This window comes from Colius striatus, chromosome 14 (genome assembly GCF_028858725.1).
Source record: "Colius striatus isolate bColStr4 chromosome 14, bColStr4.1.hap1, whole genome shotgun sequence".
Taxonomy (NCBI): Eukaryota; Metazoa; Chordata; class Aves; order Coliiformes; family Coliidae; genus Colius; species Colius striatus.
In genome coordinates, this window is record NC_084772.1 from 7,945,643 (window position 1) to 7,964,702 (window position 19,060).

At 38.4% G+C, this 19,060-nt stretch overlaps 1 protein-coding gene across 1 annotated transcript in view; it reads right to left on the bottom strand.

Annotated features, from left to right (window-relative positions):
• NKD1 (NKD inhibitor of WNT signaling pathway 1) overlaps nucleotides 1-19,060 on the bottom strand; it is a 108,873-nt gene that overhangs the window by 14,427 nt on the left and 75,386 nt on the right. The window contains exons 6-7 of the mRNA XM_062007669.1: nucleotides 8,551-8,657; nucleotides 5,860-5,955 (exon numbers count right to left, since the gene is read on the bottom strand). Of these exons, the coding sequence (XP_061863653.1) occupies nucleotides 5,860-5,955; nucleotides 8,551-8,657 (203 nt within the window). The remainder of the gene's footprint in view (nucleotides 1-5,859; nucleotides 5,956-8,550; nucleotides 8,658-19,060) is intronic.

Consider the following 19,060-nt stretch of genomic DNA (forward strand, 5'->3'; position numbering starts at 1 on the left):
ATCTGTTGTTTTATATGGCCTCCATAAATTATGTTCTAGGAGTATTGTTCTATAATTCTACACCTTGATAAGCCAAATCTTCCCCTTCAGCAGAATACTTAACCACTGTATTTATACTTAACAGGGCTTCACACACAGCACTTTGGTGAACGGAGCCTTTCCCATACATTCCTTAACAAGTATTGGTTAGCCAACATGGCATTTTTCCACACAAGCCTAGAAGAAGTTATTATCAACTCTTAGATTCATAATAATCTGCCTTCTTTCCTTTTTTCAGCTACTTCAGATATTTGTACTATTTTAACTTCAGTGGGCAGAGACAAAGTCCTTACTCCCACTGTCCTTTTACATGATTTTCTTTTCAGTCATAAGGTCTCACTTGCTAACCAGCACAGAATCTGCCCCTTGTGTTCTGGGAGGGTCTTTCTCCAACAAGTCTCTTGACTCAGCAGTTTTGAAAGTACTCCCAAATGTTGTCACATCGAAGGCCAGTTGCAGTATTTCTGTGACACATATTTGGCAAGTCAGATGTGTGTCCACACACATCAGGACAATTTACACCTTGCAGGCAAACAGGTCTGAATTAACCCAAATTAATGTCCAGGCCCCAAGTGGTTTAAAAGGTTGGACAGAGGCAGCAGGGCACCTGTGGCCTTATGTTCTGCTGCCTTTATGCTTCATTACATGTCTAATAGCCAACTACCTTCATAATGGTCTGCGTTCTGGCACTGAATGAACGTGGTTGTCAGAGTGGATATATACCAAGACGGAGGTTAGGAACATCTATCCATAAGTGTTTAATGCTTACGTTGATCTTTGTAAAACCAACAACAACATTTTTATTACAGGATTCATTTACATGTGGTCTTAATTTGGGGTTGGGAATTCTAGAACACTGACAGTTCTGATTTGGTCAGACAAGTCTGCTTGGATCATTTGCTACTCTGTTATCTAACCAGGTCCTGGCCAAGTAGGTACCAGCTACAAGGCAGCTTGAATCTCCTGTTGCTTTCCTGTTATTGCTTCACAATTACAACATACAAATGCCTGAGGTAGTGCTCTGGTAGGAATGGTAGTTGTCAACAAGTTTTGAACCATGACTAAAGCTACATTCTCACAACCCTTTTTTCACAGCTAATATGGTAATGGCTTCTCATCAAATTAGTAGCAACAGACCAGTAAAATACATGTTACAAAACTTGTGTTTTGTACTTATGTCTCTGTCACCAAAAGAACTTTCACCTTCCAGTAGCCTGCCAGGAGACTGGGGCAATTTACAATCCCCTTGAAAGCTGACCCACTGAACATCACCTGTATTTAAATTCCTTACAGAGCCATCTTCATCTTCTACATACCAGCTTGTACATTTCACTGTCCTCAAGAAATTTAGCATCCATGATCAAGAAAAAAAAAAAAGCTAGCTAAATTCTCTTCTCTTCTAGTATACAAACCAGCTTGTCTCAAAAACCATCTACCAAAACACCCTAACTTTTCTACACAATGGATTATGACTTTTACTAGTCACATGATTTTGCAACTGCTTTGCTTGAGACTTTTGGCACTTCTCACACAAAAAGTATCATCCAACATTTCTCAAATAAACAGGAACAGATTTTTCAGTGCTTATCATTTTCCCCAAAATATAATTTGCTTTTTTTTTTAAATGAAAGGTACTTTTAAACCATTTCTAGTTAAAAATAATTGTGAATTTTTAAAATAGAATATTAAATGGGGGAAAAAAAAAAAGATTATTTTAATTATCTCCTTTATACTAAACATACAATCCCTCCTGCCCTCCCCAAAAAAATCACAATGAATTTAATAACACTTAAAAAGCACTCAGCCTGATTCTTTGTAACTTGTTAGGGAGAGATCTCTCTCAGTCCCTTCAAAACTAAAAGAGAAAGTAATATTTCTTCTTAATATTTCCCCCTGACACAAATCCACCAAATTTAATATCTGAAATGATGGCCCCTCTGACACAGACAGACATTATTCCTCTATGCATTGGTTCCATTGCTCTTTCTATATCACGAGTTAATACAGTGTTGACAAATACGGTGAAAACAGGTAAATTTCAAGATAAGGGCCAGGATGATGAATGGTAGCCCCCAAAAAGTCAGTATCATTCCCCAAGTCAAAGATTTGGTGCTGAATCCTGAACACAGAAACAATCTCAAAGCTTTTCACTCACTACAGAGGATATAAGCAAAAATAACTCAAAAGAGAAAGAAAAAAAGGAAATGTAAGAGGAAAATTGGGTATTTAACATACGATACAAAGAATATTCTTAGCATTAAAAATGCATAGAGAAACATCAATATGAGTTCATTATCTTTCCCTCAGAAAAGTACAAATGTCTTATTTGTACTTTGTTTGTAGTCTGATTTTTACAAACAGCAGGATGTTTTTATTGCAACATCAGCTTTGTTTGATCAAATACATTTTTGAATCACTCTTATTTGGAACCTGAAAGGAGCTTCACTTGCTGTCTATTCAACAACTACTCTAGATGAAATCCTCTTTTTTTTTTTTTTTACTCCCCAAAAGCATTGTTATTTTGTGCTTATTCCTGTGCAGTCACTCAACAAAGAAAATTTTCCAAGAAAGAACTGATTGGGAACCACCAACCACCACCTCCTGTCCCCATCAAAAAAAAAGAGAAAAGCTAGTGTTTGTTAAGTATAATTACATTCAGAGAGCTCAATATAAAAGCTCATGGATCAAAACACATCAGTTCAATTATCCAAGTTTCAAGTTCGATTACAAATATCTGTGTGAAGATAATTACAGTGCAGCTGTCGGTTCTAAAAAGGTCTGCAGTACACAATGAATTGTCCTCTTATGGCTTATGGAATGAAGAGAAACAGTATTAGCCACGTTTTGTAATATATATATTAGAGCAGGAAAAGTTATCTCTCGCTACACCAAAAAGATTGGAAAGGGGTTTTTTTCTATGATAGAAAAAGTGGTAGTTTACTAACATACAGTAAGACTAATTTTGCCATCCCAACAATTACGCTTTCATAATGGGTATATCCCTTCAAGAAGTATGGCTAGATCTGAATTTCTAATTATAACGACTACGAAACAAGTCATACAGACTCTAGGAGGATATCAAAGCAGCATTAAGTTCTGAAGATACTGTTAAGATCCAGAAAAAAAAATCAATACGATGGAATTTGAACGCTCTTGCGGTGATCCGTCATTGTGCAAAACCCAAGGGAAATTTTATCCAGTAACGAAATCCGTATCTTACTTACAATTTTCAAACATTTTAATGAAAAAAACATTTAGTCCACTTGTAAAACTGTGCCCCACCTACATGTCTCTTACAAACTTGGTTTAACACTGTGTATTCCTTTAGACGCTCTCTGGACGTGAAGTCCAATGTTTTAAGCAAAAAGACTTTGAATCAAATGAAATGGATGTGGGTGGGCAAGACACCTCCTTTTCCAGGGTTTCACTTTTCCAACATGAAAAACAAGAATAAGACTGATTGCTTTTTGTAAGGCACCTCAAGATCTACAGATACAAATCTGACTTAAGAAATCTCACCTCACGGTTAAATCCAGCTATAAATCCAGGACACACTAAAATTACATCTTTGAAGAAGGAGAAAAGGTCCACACGAAGCTTTTCTCACTACAACACTGGACCTTTGTTTAGAAAAGCTGACCAGTTCTGAAAGCATTTTCATCAGCTCACTAAATGGCACTGGTACAGATCAGCCCTCTTCCTCAGACTGTCCATTCTGTCCCTGATTCAGCAATGTGCTTTACATACTTTTAACTCAAAGCATGTGTTCCATTCATTTTAATTTAAACTATTCACAAGTTTAATGTTCACCATCGTTAAGTCCTTTGCTGGATCAGGAACAGAGCTGATTGACAAACCACAGTATCAGGCCCGCTACATCAACTGCCAGTCTCTCAGGGGCTAGTAGAACAAGAAATTCTATGTCACATGAAGAGACTGAAATTCCTCTTCTGTCTCCAAGATTATCTATGAGCTGCTATCATTAGTCATTCTCACACAACTCTTAAGTTGTATCTGGATTCAATGGAAGACAAGTAACAAGATGGATTATAGAAACAGCTTGCAAAAGAAGTGTGTAACTGAGAAATCCTGCAATGGTACGTACTATTTGTTCCTATGTTTGGTCACAGGTAAAGAGCTGAAAATTATCAACCTATTTGGTCCCTTGGTTAAAAGAAATTCTTTTGGCACAGGTTCAAGTCTGAATGTATCAGCCTCCAGACCTCATAGTAGCATAATTTTCAATCCTTGAACAGATTCAGTTTCAGTTAAGCTGCAGTCTGCTCTTGTGGCAGAGAGAGGTAGAGTTTGGCTGCAACATATTCTCTAAGTACAGTCAAATTAAGCCCTTTGGTGTACCACATAATGACAAATAATAATTGCATTCATACTTAAAAGCGTATTTTTGTTATGCTCAGCACATGGAACTCCCACTGACATTAATGGGAGTTCCATGTCTGAATGTCAAGGACACTCATATGTGTGGGTTTGGGGTTTGTGCCTTTTTTCTTATTCTTCGAGAGTCATGATAATCTTGTAAGGAAGACTTAGCCTTGGGTCTTGAAAGATCTGGGTTCAATCTGCTGCTAGGTTCTGTGAGACTCCAGGCAAATTATTTCATTTTTCTTGTTCCTGTTTCCCATACATTAACAAATACAATACTACTTCCTCACCCCAACCCTCCTTCTCTTTGTCCTCTCTCTATATATCTCATCTTCCCATTTGAAACTCTGGACTTGGCCTGTAAATTTGTCTCTGCTTATCCTCTGGCATGAGTGGCACAGATTTCATTTGACTATTCAAAGTACTGTCAGAATACAGACAATCAAAAAAGCCTAGTAATGATGTTCATATACATGTTAAAAACCCTGAACAATCATCACATTTGGCAATTTGTTCATAAATGTCAAAAGAGATTTGGTTCAATCTTCTATGAAATAATTCTGTCCTCATTTGTTGTCTAAAGTCACTACATTTTCAGTATTTACCTTCTTCCTTTCAATCAGTTCTCAGTAACTTCCATAGACATCAGTTTAAGAGACAAGAGAGACAAAATCTGTCAATTTTCAGCTGATTATCTGAAGGCATGGGAGCCAGTAAACACAATTCACAAAAAAATCAATGACAGTATGTTGCAGTAAATCTCAGCAAAAATAATTCTTCTAGAAGATACATTATTCAACTGGGTAGAAACAGTTCTGCTAAAGGACTGTATTCTAATCTATACATCCTCTTATTTGGCTTCTTATTTGCACAGGAAATGCTACTTGAAGACATCCTGATAATAAATATTTACACATGGGTATACTTTGACAGCCATTCACTATGGTCTTCCAGCATTTATCATCAATGTTCCTTATACTTGGAGAGAGAAGGCAGAGACTAGTCTAATAAGCATGAAAAAAACAGAACAGTATAGTTAGTCCTACTGGAAAGAATGTCAGAAAGCAATCTTGCTATTTGATTAGCTTAACTCTGAAAAGCAGGACAGAAGCCAGAACAATATACATTTGCAGGGGTTTATTTTGACAATGTGTTTAGTTGTTCAGTTGTTTCAGACATTTTTCCTCTTAAAATGCCAGTACTATTTTTTAAAGGCTAATCCCAGATATTAAACAACAACCAGCTTAAAAAGTGGTACAGTACATCTGAAAACAGTAAACTACTGGTGGGATTGTTTCTAGGAGGGAAGGGTCCATGGAAACTACTGTTTAAGTTGGCAGGACACCTCTATTTCATCGAAGAAAAAATGTTCCTGTTACAAAACACTTCTCTTGTTAGCAAATGCTGCACACAAAGGGGCAGCTGTACTTTGCTTACCTCTCGTGTGACTCTTCCGTTGTTATCAAAGTCATACAGTGTGAAGGTCCATTCTTGCCTGTTATCTTCCTCTACAGACACATCACATTGCAATTCCTAAGAAACATGCAAAGAGCAGCTCATTACCTAAAGCAAAAGGCCTGTTTGCAGAGGAGACTCTCCATAGGAGGAGGCCGTTTTTGCTTTCTTCTTTCCTCCCTCCCTTGCGGGAGGAAGCTTTTAGGATATGTCCCAAAGAGGCTTCTATCCAACACAATGAAGGAGTGTCATCACAATCACATGATAATCCTAACTTCCCTGGGCTAGAACTTAGCGAATCTTCTAGAAGCTTTCTACTTCATTGTAGAAAACACACAAAAGGTATGAGAAAACCACTCCCTAAAGCTCTTGAAATATAAGATTTCCCACTAAAGAGTAAGAAAGAAAACTCTACTTAACTCAGGAAGAGAGAGATAACAGAAACAGACTGACAGAATGAGGCGGTACACCACAGTGCCAGAAGCAGTCATCAATATAAAGTGGACATATGGCACAAACTCCCACTGATGAGGCCCGTCCTTGACACAGATATTCAATACCCAAGGTTGTCAGAGTTAGTGCAGTACAGCATCATGCCACTGAAGCTCCTGAAACGGTGCCTGCCTGGGAAGCGGCAGGTAAGAACAACTTGGGAGTAGTGCCTGCTCTTTATTTTAATTGTGTTTCTGTTAGTGAGAGAGCAATCTGTGGAAAGCCTGAAATAATCAATTTGTTAAAAGGAAAAAAAAAACCACCCAAACCAAGACTTCAGTCAAGAACAAAGGATGCACTTTGACTGACTCCAGTCACCTGGGTGCAAATTGTTTGCTTTCTCTCAAGACCTGTGCAATCAAAATTATCCAGAGCCACAATAAGGCAAAACAGAAAAGTTACAGTGCAATTAAAATGAAAGCCACTGTATGCAAGTAAAATAAACAGCTCCAAATAGCTTCAGCATGATAGGGCTCAAAATACCTGGTTGATCTTCTGACTTGAAACCAATTCCCTACAGCAGTTACCGGTACCCCCTGTCCCCTGCTGAGTTCAAAGGCAATCTTCTCTCCGTTGTAACAAGCCCGGTTGAAAGCTGCCAAGTGCCCCACACTCTACTGTGGAAACACAGTTTCATATTACATAAACATTCCCGGCATCTTTAAAAGCCAAATCACATCCACCTCAGATTTAGACCTCTAGTCTCAACAGTTGTGGTTCTGATTCTTTTATACCTTTGAAACATTTACCAAGCTCTTAGCTTCTAGCTTACATAGCTGGAAAACTTTCATTTGTAGAACAAGGGAAAAAATATCAATACTTGGTTTCTTGCCACATATTAATACTTCCCTGTCCCACATCGTCTAACATAACATCTTTATGTGAGGATGTGCTCTGCTTAGCTAAGAGCCATGGCAACCTTCCCTGCATTAGTCATGCTGCCTAGTACCAAGTGCTAACCTTTATGGCATGCCAAAAACTACTTGGGAACAAACACAGACTTTGCTGGTACAGTGGAGTTCCAGCTACTCTGGCATCAGCCATGTTGACAGGTGTCCTCCAACATCCAAATATCAAGGCACTGTTAATTGCAATTTATCATGCCTTTCCTGTCTACAAATGTCTGCTGCTCAAAGTAGAATACAAAATGTGCCTAGAAAAGGAGTTCTCACTGTGCAAAAAAAAAAGGCAAGAATACTCACCTCCCCAGGAGGCACACAAGCACCTAACAGCACCTGAACTGCCTATAGGAAAGCCACTTCCTTTTCATCAGCTTTAAAACAGTAAAAAAACCCCTAAATCACATCAGACTACTAAACCTGCTCTAGAGAAGGAAATGAACACTCCAGCCACACTGCAAGGTGGCTGCACGGTCTTTTAAATAACAATTGAGAAAGCAAAGCTCATTACTGTGACAGGCTGACAGCACTAAAAGGCAGAAGTTTGCCAGTCTGCTGAAGTGCACAGAGAGATGAAAATTCATGCTGTTTCTTGCCGGTACTGGAGTATCTTCCTCCTCACCAAGACAGACAACTCTCTAGCTGGATGACAGTATGTTTCAATACTCATATTTATTAAATCACTCCCTATAAAAACAAAACCTGCCAACTACACACAATGTCTGGCAGTTTTATGATGTTCATAAGTCTACAAGGAAACAGATCATCAGACTCATTGCCCTCCAGGATCCTTTTCCTCCTGCCATGTGATCAGATGGATTTCCTGTGTAGCAGGTCGGGGTTATTTCACTTTGGAGGCCCAGGCACACAAGAGTGATGGTTAAGGAAGCTTTGACAAACATATTTTACACTAGGCAGATTTAATCAAGTGCAATAGTCCATGAAAGTTAATCTAAAAATTGGCTAACGCGGTATAGCTGGCATAATAAATTACTAAGGATAACAGATAAAGTGTTAAACTGAATGCCTCTTCCTACAATACATTTCAGATTCTATGGAGGAATGATCCACATTTGATCTTCTCCAAACCTGGAAATAAATCTCACTAATCACCTCATAAGTAGCATCAATAGTAAGACACTGACTTGTGCCAGTTTTGCTTCTTCCTGTATCCGTTAAAGTCACTGGGAGTTATGCTTCAGAGGACACTATTTGGTCCACAGGTTATTTTTCTACCATAATTATGTCAGTATGGTGAAACTTAAAGATATAGAAGACTTACTTCAAATTTCAGCTGCTTCTTGGAACCTGTGCGTGTGTCACTTTCTTTTTCTGCTTTCTTTTCATCTCCACTGCAAACTCCATCTGTCTTCTCTGGAGGCAAAGCCACTGTGAGAAATATATTTAAGAAAAAAATGCTTATAAGGAAATGTCAAAGCAGTCTTATATTTGCAAATCTGTCTTTACATTTAGGGTGAGATTGATTTCAGTAAACTTGTATGAGAGGATCATTATACTTGATTTGCGTTTGTGTTCACTACACATTTGGCATAATTTCAGTAGACAATCTACCAACGGCTATTGGTACACAGTCTCTCCTACAAATATCACTGGAGTCACAGGAAGTTCAAGCATAATATTGTGAGAATATAAATCAGCAGAACTGTTACTGTAAATAAGTTGAATAATTTGCAAAATATTGAAAGCTTGTGACATATTGCAAAACCACATTGCATGCACCAGCAGTGAATGAAGTAATGATGCTGAAACAAAGTCTCATTCTCTTCCAATTTCCCTCTTCGAATACTCACAAGCCTCACTACCTTCAAAAAATGTAACAGTACCTGCCAAAAAGGGTTAAGCTGCAATTTCTCAAGTATGTATGAAGAAGCATACTTCACCTAAATTTCAAGTTAAAACATGATGTATTTGCATAATTCAATAACATTCATAAAGAGCATTGATATGAGCATCTATCAGACATATATCACAACGTGTCATAACATTTATCAGATATGTTACAGAAAGCTATATATACTCCTCATGTGGACTCAAATGCCCAGAAACTTAATAGCTGTGCCTTTGGTTCCTGCTGAGGAACTCAGCCTTGCACATGATGAAACCCTATATCTGAAGAAAATTAATTCTATAGTCATTAGCATTATGAAAATATACACAGATTTTTTTAACCCTGCCCTCCAGCTTTTTTGATATGATTTTATTAACACATCCACATACCTCTGCCAACAATGTTATGTGCATACTTTTTTAGACATGGTAGTAATCCTGCTTATTCCCCACAAAGTAGAAGATATTGTAAGAATGTGGGCCTTAAAGTCAGCATTTTTTCTCTTGCACTGCAGCAATTGCTTTTACCCGAAGCCTTTATCCTAAAGCTATGCAGGAATCATTTCTTGGGGATGCCTTTGTAAGTAATATCTCATGCAAGTGCCAGTTCAGTAAAGTCAGATTCCTTACAAAAAAGAAGACGTGATCCCCTCTAGCTCAGGATGATCCATTTCAAACTGGGTTACTGTGTGGCTTTCCTAATGTCAGGCACTAATGAGTTGTCTCCCAGGAAAGCACGTCTCTAACGCACTAGAAATCAAGATACTATATTAGCCATTTTCTTTCACGTTTAAAATAGAACAACTAGTTTATAAAAAACAAACAAAAAACACCAACCGTTACCAGAGCTGTATACACTGACAAATTCTAAAAGCTAATATTTTTGCCACTTCACTCACATTACCACACTGCAATATGTATCATACTTTCTAGTCTCATTTCTTTGTTTAAATGTAACACTATTGTATTTTTTTGTTGTTTGTTTGCTTTCAAAACTGCAGTATACCATAAAATAGTCTGGATGTGCAGCAAAGAAAGGGGGAATGAGTTAGAAATCATAAGCTTTGGAATTTCCTGACTTTGATACTTACTTGCAGTTCTGACATTATACTTTCCAACACACACAGATAATTTGCATTGTACAAGTGCAAGCAGACATAGTATTTATTATGCACATCCTGACACAATGTTACACTTTGTTTTCTACTCAAAGCCACATTAAGATCCCCTACACCAAACGCAAGGTAAGCAGGAAGGTCAATTGAAAGAACAGAAAGCGCACTTGACAGGCGTTTTTTTCCCTCGTCCTTTTAACCTAGTGTTAATGGATGAGCAGAGATTGTTTCTTAGGAAGTTTTTTTACCGTAATGAAGCCACATATTTAATATTACTTACAATACAGAACTTTGAAGTATATCAGAAGGGCTATTTCCTTTATACTCACTTTGTCCATAAATACAAATACATACTCTTGGAAGTTCAAAGCTAAGGCCACAAAAAAGACTCTCATAAAACAAGACATTTGGTTGTCTACCTTAGTCCAGTCTTGTTTTTCCCTTCTAAAACGAGTAAGAAATTAAAAGATAACATAGGCCTTCATAACAAGGACAGTTATATTAGTTCTTTGTTACTGTTAAAACATGCACCTGGATTTTTAGTGAGTACCAGTGATTAGTTTCTCACATGAACAGTTCTAAGTTGACAGAGACATTTGTAAGAGGGACTTTTTCAATCCCTCACAATCTCACTCTAGGGAATGTGAAACAAATAAAGGTGGGCTGGTAAGATCTCTAGCTTCATTGGAACAGTGGACAACTGACTGAAAGAATAAAAAATCCACCCCTGTTATCACATATACTTTCAAATATATAAAGGTACCTAATGGCCAAAAGACTTCTACAGTGGTCTTCTACCTGTTAAGACACAGCTTCCCACACGACACTGGCATGGCAAATATCATTAGGCTGAGAACCCTGAGGAGCAGATCTTGCACAAGGTGGCTATTTCCTGCCCCAATGTTCTTTGTTGTTTTTCTTTCTGTTAAAACAATGTGCCTTACAGGGCATTCTCTCCCTTCCACCACTGTGCCCTTGCACTGTGCTGAAAGATGCCAGCATGTGCAAAGAGAGCACCAGAGTTCCCCAAATCCCAGGGTGCTTCAGAAAGGAATGGCACAGCTTACCTTCTGGTTTCAGAAACACCCCTTCTGCTGGCACATTTAATAACCCTTCTGGATGTACAGTTTGTGTTCAGATAGGAAGCTTTCACTTTAATGTATTATTTATATAACAGAGAAAAAAATGTGCTCTGACATATTAGTCTTCTGAAAAAAACAAGAGTTCAACTACTGGGGAAGGAGGGGGATACATCTTGCAGTACACTTCTTGAGAGAGTTTAAATACTGTATGCCAGAAATTATCTCTTTGAGCTTTGCTGACCTTTGATCTGAAGACTCATTGGCCTTGCTGCTTTGGGGAATTATCCTTTGAAATCAGTTACTCATTTTGGAGCTCAGATGAAATGGGCAAATCTGGTGATCTCATCCTGATGTCAAGTTTCATTCAGCAAAGAAAAATTACATCTAAATGAGGAAACTTTAAAGGGGAATATGGAGGTATTAAAATAATATTTATTAGTGATCAAATAATGTGTCTGTGCACATATCCTCACATACTTTATCCAAACCCAATGAACATTTCAAAATATATACTGGAGTACAACTGTTTTGTCTGAGAAGAGAAGGGTAAGTGTTTGGTATCTTGTTTCTATACTTAGTTTTGACTATTGACATGTGCTCAGTTTCATGAAGGATACAAACACATGCTGAACCTACTTATAAATAAAATGAGAATGTCTGCTTGGGACAGTTAAAACTGGCAGCCTGTAAACAGAGATCCACCGCGGAGCTGCATGCCAAGGTTCAGATATATTCACAATGTGAACTTCCTTTCAGCTCTGCCAATGATACTAAACTAGACCAGACAAGATAGCTATCTGAAAGGAGCGTGGAGAATTAATAGACTTGTATTTCCAAAGTCTAGGCCATCAGAAATAGGTCGACATGCAATATATCATCCCTGCAAAAATACTTACTTACCTCCCCACTCAGACAACAACTCCTGACAAAGAAAACGTGCTATATAGATGAGTACACAGAGAAAACTGCTCTTGTTGTGGGAATCCAGAACTGGAGAGGGGGAAAAAAACCCAGTACATTTACTGCTTTTCATGAGTCCTCATGGGAATAACCATATGCTCTCAAAAACAATGTTCCTAACAGAATGTTTCATGAACTGAAATACTGCATATGTTTTCTTTATGATGTTCTCTTTTCTTGCTCATTATTAACGGTCTTGTATTCACTTCTATAACCTTAAGACACTATAAAAATGTGTCTGGACAATATTTGAAATTGGAAAGACAATAAAGGAAAAATATTAGCCTGGAAAAATTGTGAAATACCATTCTTTCATGAAAAATAAACTGACTGGCTTAAGCGTACTAGCAGATGTTTCTCTCTAAGACTGTTAATTACTACCACCCAATTGCTTGTAATTGAGGTGGGGGAAGCAGAGAGGGAGAGAATGAACACCAGTTTAAAGGTATTAAGACTCATCCCTGAAGACCTCTGTTTTTCCAAAGGTTTATTCATTCCTAAGAAAAGAAAGGGGTAGTAATTACAACTGCTCCTTAGGAATCACCTAGAAATTTTGCCCAGAAATATTTTGCCCAGAAATAAGGCAAAAATGATCTCTTGGCTGAGTGTATTGAATGAGCATAGAATACGTAGGTTCACACAGTCAAAGCATTCTTCCATTTCCCTTATCCTGCATTGGAGAATAAGGGGTAAAAAAACAGAGAGACAAAATACAGCTGCAGTCAGATGGAAAAGTGACTGTTTAAACTTTCACCATCACTCAGGTGGCTTATAATTTCAGTTTTCTTGAAGCCTCGTTCAAGTAAAGCACCATGCTCTTTAACAGATGATTTTCCTTCTCAAAGAGAGGGCAGTTTCACTCTGTTTTTCAATTGCATTTAGTGTTTTAGTCAGATGGATTAAGAAGATCTTGTGGCCAGAAATAAAAAAGGATGCAATTCTGACGCATGTTGAGGTCTAAGTTACAGCTACCAAGACCAAAGCTGCACAGCAGCTAGGAGAACTGAGGCTAAAGATGAACTATTTCAGAGACTCTTTGGGATGACAGTCATTCCAAAAGGTATGTGGTGGATCACAGGGCCTTAACTATGAAAGCAGAACTGTGGGAGAAGCTATGTAATTCCACAGTGCTAAATTATAAGTGGATGTTACCAGTGACTATTATCTTAATATCAAGGACAGAACTGTGTAACTGTTGAAAGAAACTAAAGGTAAAACTGGAGAACTGACAAAAATGCCACCTATGAAACTGAGCACCTGGCATACAGGAAACCAAATCCTTTGAAGTGAAATATTATAAGCCTTCCCCTCAAGTTGGATAGGCTGGATTCCACAGCAATTCTTTAAAACTACTACCAGAAACAAAGGGACAGAATTATCTGTATGTGGGGAAAAACAACAAACCACGCGCTAGAATCTGAGACTTGGGGGGGAGTAGGATAAAAAGAAAAATTAAAAACGTATAGGCATATCAAGACAAGGAGATGAAGTCATAAGCACTTCTGCAGAAGCTCAAATTGAACTTCAGTAGCAATATTGGACTGGTAGAACTGAGCATCAAAGAGCTGGTCCAACCATGCTCAGTAGTAAAAATTCCTATTGACATCGATAGGGTAAGGGTTTCATTTCCAATTTACAGATCTAGCAGATGCATCAGAACTTCAAGTGAGAGACTCTGAGTACCAAAGGGATAGAAAGAGAATTAATTGTGGTGTTGTTCCTGAAGTCTCCGATGTCTAAATTATCTGTTTCTGACAACATTTTTTCATTAAAAATCAGGTTTGACAACCATAACTGACATTCTTTGCTGACTGCATGACGACAAGCAGAGCAACAACAACTATGTTTGAAAGCCTAAATTGAAAAGTTCTTTAATTAACAATTACACTCACATTCAGATTTCACTTTTAAGTTCTTCTGGAGGTGATAGATTACACAATATCACCGCCATTAAGCACACATTTAGGTTTTATTCCAGAGTTGATTGAAACACATCCCCAACGGAGATAACTTTGCATGAGCAAAGGTCCTCTTCCCCAGTGCAAATGAACGTAGGCAGAATAAGACCAGGAAGGGAGTAACATTCCTGTTCCACAGCCACCAGAACAACTACATAGAAAAACAGGCTTGTCCTGGGTCAGTGCCAAAAGCATGTATTCAACTTTCTCTGGCTGAAAGCTGAAGCTGATGAATTAGACACACCCTTCAAAACAACAAAGATCAAGCTGCCTCCTCCAAAATTTACTGTAGGGAAATTAATTGTCCATTTTAAGTCCAGTGAGACAAGTCAAAACCAATTTAGAAAGATCTGTACTAGCAATACTTTGTAGTAGTCTGGGATGGGTGTTTCAACCTGAAAATAAAAAAGAAGTAATTTTCATCTCTTTCACTGTTTGCTGTTGACAGCTGTTGACAGTTACAATACAAAGGAATTGCACACCACAGTGGAAAACAAAAAAAAGATTCAAGATCCACACAAGTCCTACTGCCAGTACCTGACCAGGGGGACACAGTTAGGCATAGTACAGAGGGATAATGACTCAGACCATGCGATGGCTTGCCAACAAACCCCAACAAAAATAAGACAATCAAAGTATGTTTTAATCATTCAGGCATTAGATAACAATTCTAACTGACATGTCACCACTAGGACATTCAGTTAAACTGAAATGTGCTCAAATGTTCAGACTTTTTCCCTCCTAAATAAAAAGCAGTCAAAGTCACAGGTCTATGCAAAATCACCTCCCTTAAAGCTTCAATTCCTTTTGCCAATGCCAGTAATTTGACACTTAGTGACACAAGTAGAAGCACTTCCAAGCCTTGATACAGAATCACAGGTTTCTTCCTAGGTCTGGCATCTCTTTTTTTTTGGCTGCTGGGGGGAAATTTTTTTTTACTATCTCCTTACCAAAAAAAGATCTGTACTGAAGATGAAGATACAAAGGATAACACAGTCTCTATCTGCTAGCTTGGGTGTAACTCATACATGCTTAAACACTAAACCCAGATTTCTCACACTCTCTGGAGTGAGTTTGCTGAAGGGAGGGATTTTATTGAATTTTGCCAGATTATGATTCCCTTTTCCAATTAGTTCCCCAACTGGCTGTATTTCATCAACAGCAACTGCCAGACTAAATGCCTTACTTGACCATCTTCACCCAATACACTTTGATGTTCAGTTCTCAAGCTTCAAAATACCTTTTGGATGAAGATCAGACAGCACTAAACAGAATTACTAATTAATTAAGCAAAGTTAAAATTTAAACACTGTTTGTTGTGTTAGCCAAAAGCCTGAACAGAACAGTCTTTTTTTCTCTCTTCCTCATCACAGATCAAAGAAGATCATTTTTCCCTCCTCTATCTTTAAAAAAAAAAGAAAAAGAGGAAAAAAGGGGACAGGGACAGGGTGGAGAATCTCCATTAGCTTTGGTCAAAATAGTTTAGGATGATACCTGTAGCAGCAAGATTTGTTTTGATCAGTGTATATATCAAAAGCCACATTAATAAAATGCAATCTGCTACAACTATCCGTATCATTTAACATGGGTAAGTACTTCTTAAGTGAAAATTGTCATCATCATATGGACCACTTACCACTTTCTAACAGTATTATATGTCCCTTGAGCTCTGAAAGGTGGGACTACAAAGTGTTGAATTCTGTTGCTGAACTGTGACAGATGGGGACATCAACTGATCATTTGTAACTTCAAGGGAAACAGACTTCACCTCTACAGATGGTCATACCCTGATTTTAGTTAGTAATTGGTAACATTTTTGCTTTTTTAAAATCCCTTTTCAGTGTAAGTTGCAGAAGTGTGTGTTCACATATGATTTTCTGTCTTAAATGTTCTTTGTCTCTTTGGATTACTTTCCCCTGAGATTCACAAGGGAAGAAGAACAAAAAAAATCCCAGCAACTACATAACCCTTTATTCAAACGAAGGCTGAAGAGGTAATGTTATTAATAATGTAGGCTTTGATATCAGCTTGCTCCCATCTAACTTAGATGTTCAATGGGAAAATTGTGTTTCCACCACCTTTGCTATGATAACAGGACCTCTAAAGGTGTCTGAACTGCAAGATTCATTTCATCAGAATGCTTCTCATGAGAAAGAATGTCACTCTGACCCTCACAAAGCTAGCCTTTTATAGAGAGCAATGTTGTGGACCTGTACTGTGACATTATTTTGGCTGGGATGAATCAGTTGAATATCTGACAACTCTCTCAAAGTTAACATTCAGTAGCAGGTTCAGTATTTTCATCTTGAGCTCCACATCTGGGCAGGCGGGTGGGTGCTCAGCTCAGTGCAGCTCCTGCAGCAGGCACAGAGACCAAGCTCCATCCCAACACTGACTTGCCAAGAATATCCTTCCACACCTGGATGACTCCACTCTCTTGTAAAGGCTCATTAAAATAACAAACAGAAAATAGCTTCATGCTTCCAAATCCTTAAGAGGGACTATAACTCCCTCCTAAATAAATCTTTTAGTTGGGGGCTGCCCTAGCTCCCCCCAGCCACTCCCCCAACAGTGCTGAGCCCCGTGCACAGCCCCAGGTGCAAGGCACAGCAAAGCTCTTCGCTCCTCCAGAGCCCTGTGAAAATTCCTTGGGTAGCAACTATTGCACTTCTGGATATTTTGTTTTACCACTACTATTCCTTCCCTCTCTTTTAACTACCATTGCAGTTTTAAATCTTTTTTGGTACCGAGTTGGGCCCTTTGTATGACATATTTTATTGGTGGAAGGACCTGAATTGCTGGATCAGATTTATAAAGCAAAAAAAAACACCAAAAACCAAAAAAAAACCCCTGATCACTGGTATTTTTATTTTTTTGGAAGGCTGGGGGTTGGGACTTTCCATCTACCAAGAGCAGCTGGACTCCAAGCTCTTTCAAGAGCAAAAATGTTGCTTCAGGTTCATTTCCACAACCCCACAGAGCTGCATTTATTATTTGCTTTTACTCACAACTAGTTGTGGTTACTGAAAAAAATCCACCAAAATCACCTCTTCCAAACAAATGACATTTTACCTTTTTCTCCACAGGAGAATAAGGTTGACTGCTACTTGTGCTTTGAGGTTTGGATATGATTGAGATGAAACATCTGTTAAGAAAAAAGGTGTGAGGGACTTTTTTTCTGCTAAAAATATCATGCTTTTTTTTTCCTACCAAACTTGAAACATGTGATGAAATTCAACTTTTAAAATATAACCCTGGAGCTACTTGAAACTATAAAAGTCTCCTCAGTATCTGAGGCAAGTCAGAATTTCCACTGTTCAAGCTGGGCTTTTATGAAGAGCAGACTTTAGAAAAAGCTGTAATCTGTCTAGGTAACAAAGGGCACTTGTTCTGCCTGGTGAGGTAAAACTTTGGGTTTCTGTAGCTACTGCAGCAGAAGTGGAGTTGAAGCACACAAAAGCACCCTGACTGATACACACTTTGAATTTGGAACAGCAACTGGCAAAAGCAATACGCTTTCCACGGAAATTGCCTCTATAGGTCTGCATGTAACATGCTTGTGTATTTGTAAGGTTCAACAGGATGACAGGTTGTTGTGTATAAACTATCCAGATTGAAGGTTCAGGCATCTATCTAGCTTTACATCTAGCTAGCTAGCTATATAAAATAATGGCTCCTAAATTCCATCCCAGAAATGCAGGAATTGCTTAATCCTGTCATCAACTGCATCCTCACGTGCCACACTCTGGGATATGAAATCCCTATGGGCAGGAGAGAAGGGCCTTACAGTAGTATGCACATGGGATCAACAAAATCCTGTTCCAGAAAGCTACCAAAAACCAGGCAAAGGGAGTACTCTGAAACCGGGATGTCTGCCTGCATCAAGGTCAAGTCAAATTCAAGAAAACTGGTAACTTTAGGAGTATTTGTGAGTTGCAGCAGGATATAATGCCTGTTTAATGTAGTATTCAATGTTTCTAAAAATGAATGTAATGTTTCATGTAAAGGCAAGGGATTTGAAACAAATATATTGTTTTCTGAAATGGCAAGAGCAAAAACTTCTTCAATTGCAAGAACACAAAACTAGAATAATTCCACGAACACCAGCATGAGAGTATTATCTGACCCCAAATCTTTGCCTGGAAATATGCTCTAGTTTCACAAGGGTAAAAAAAAAAGAAAGAAAGATTAAAAAAAAGAAAAGAGAGAGTCACAAGAGAGTCAGAGAAGAATGGCATTTTGACTCACTTTTCAAAAACATGTTTAATAAAACCTCCACGAACTGTGGTCAAAGCTACAAGAAAAATAACTGGTAATAATCGTTGCTGGGAAATTAAAAGTAGAAAAGGACCTTTGTTCTTCAAGTAGCATAAATGAAACCACTGGTATTCATCATGTTTCCAGAGAGATTGTTTTCAAACTCCTGACTTATTCCCATATTTCACTCTTTGTTCTTGGTGGTGGATGTCCTGGGGCAAAGTTCAAGTACATTTTTATACTGCTGCACATGTACAGTAATGCAGCTTTATCTCTGCACCATGCACATTATATCAGCCATCTCTCACAGATACGCCCAAGTCCATCAGTTTGCCAAGGTGTATCTGATGGCAGACTCTGCCTCCCAGAATAGTCACCACTGCAGAGGCAGGAGAGCAGGACATGCAGACAGACGTGGCTAGCTGTAACCCAGTTGGGTGGTGGTGGCAAGGGTCTGGCAGGCGTAGCCCCATGGTGGCTGTGATGGTAGAGCTGTGCACCAGCACGCACTCCAGCACACTCAGCGTGATTGGTACTCAGCCTATACAGGATGAACGGCTCACCCAGATCTG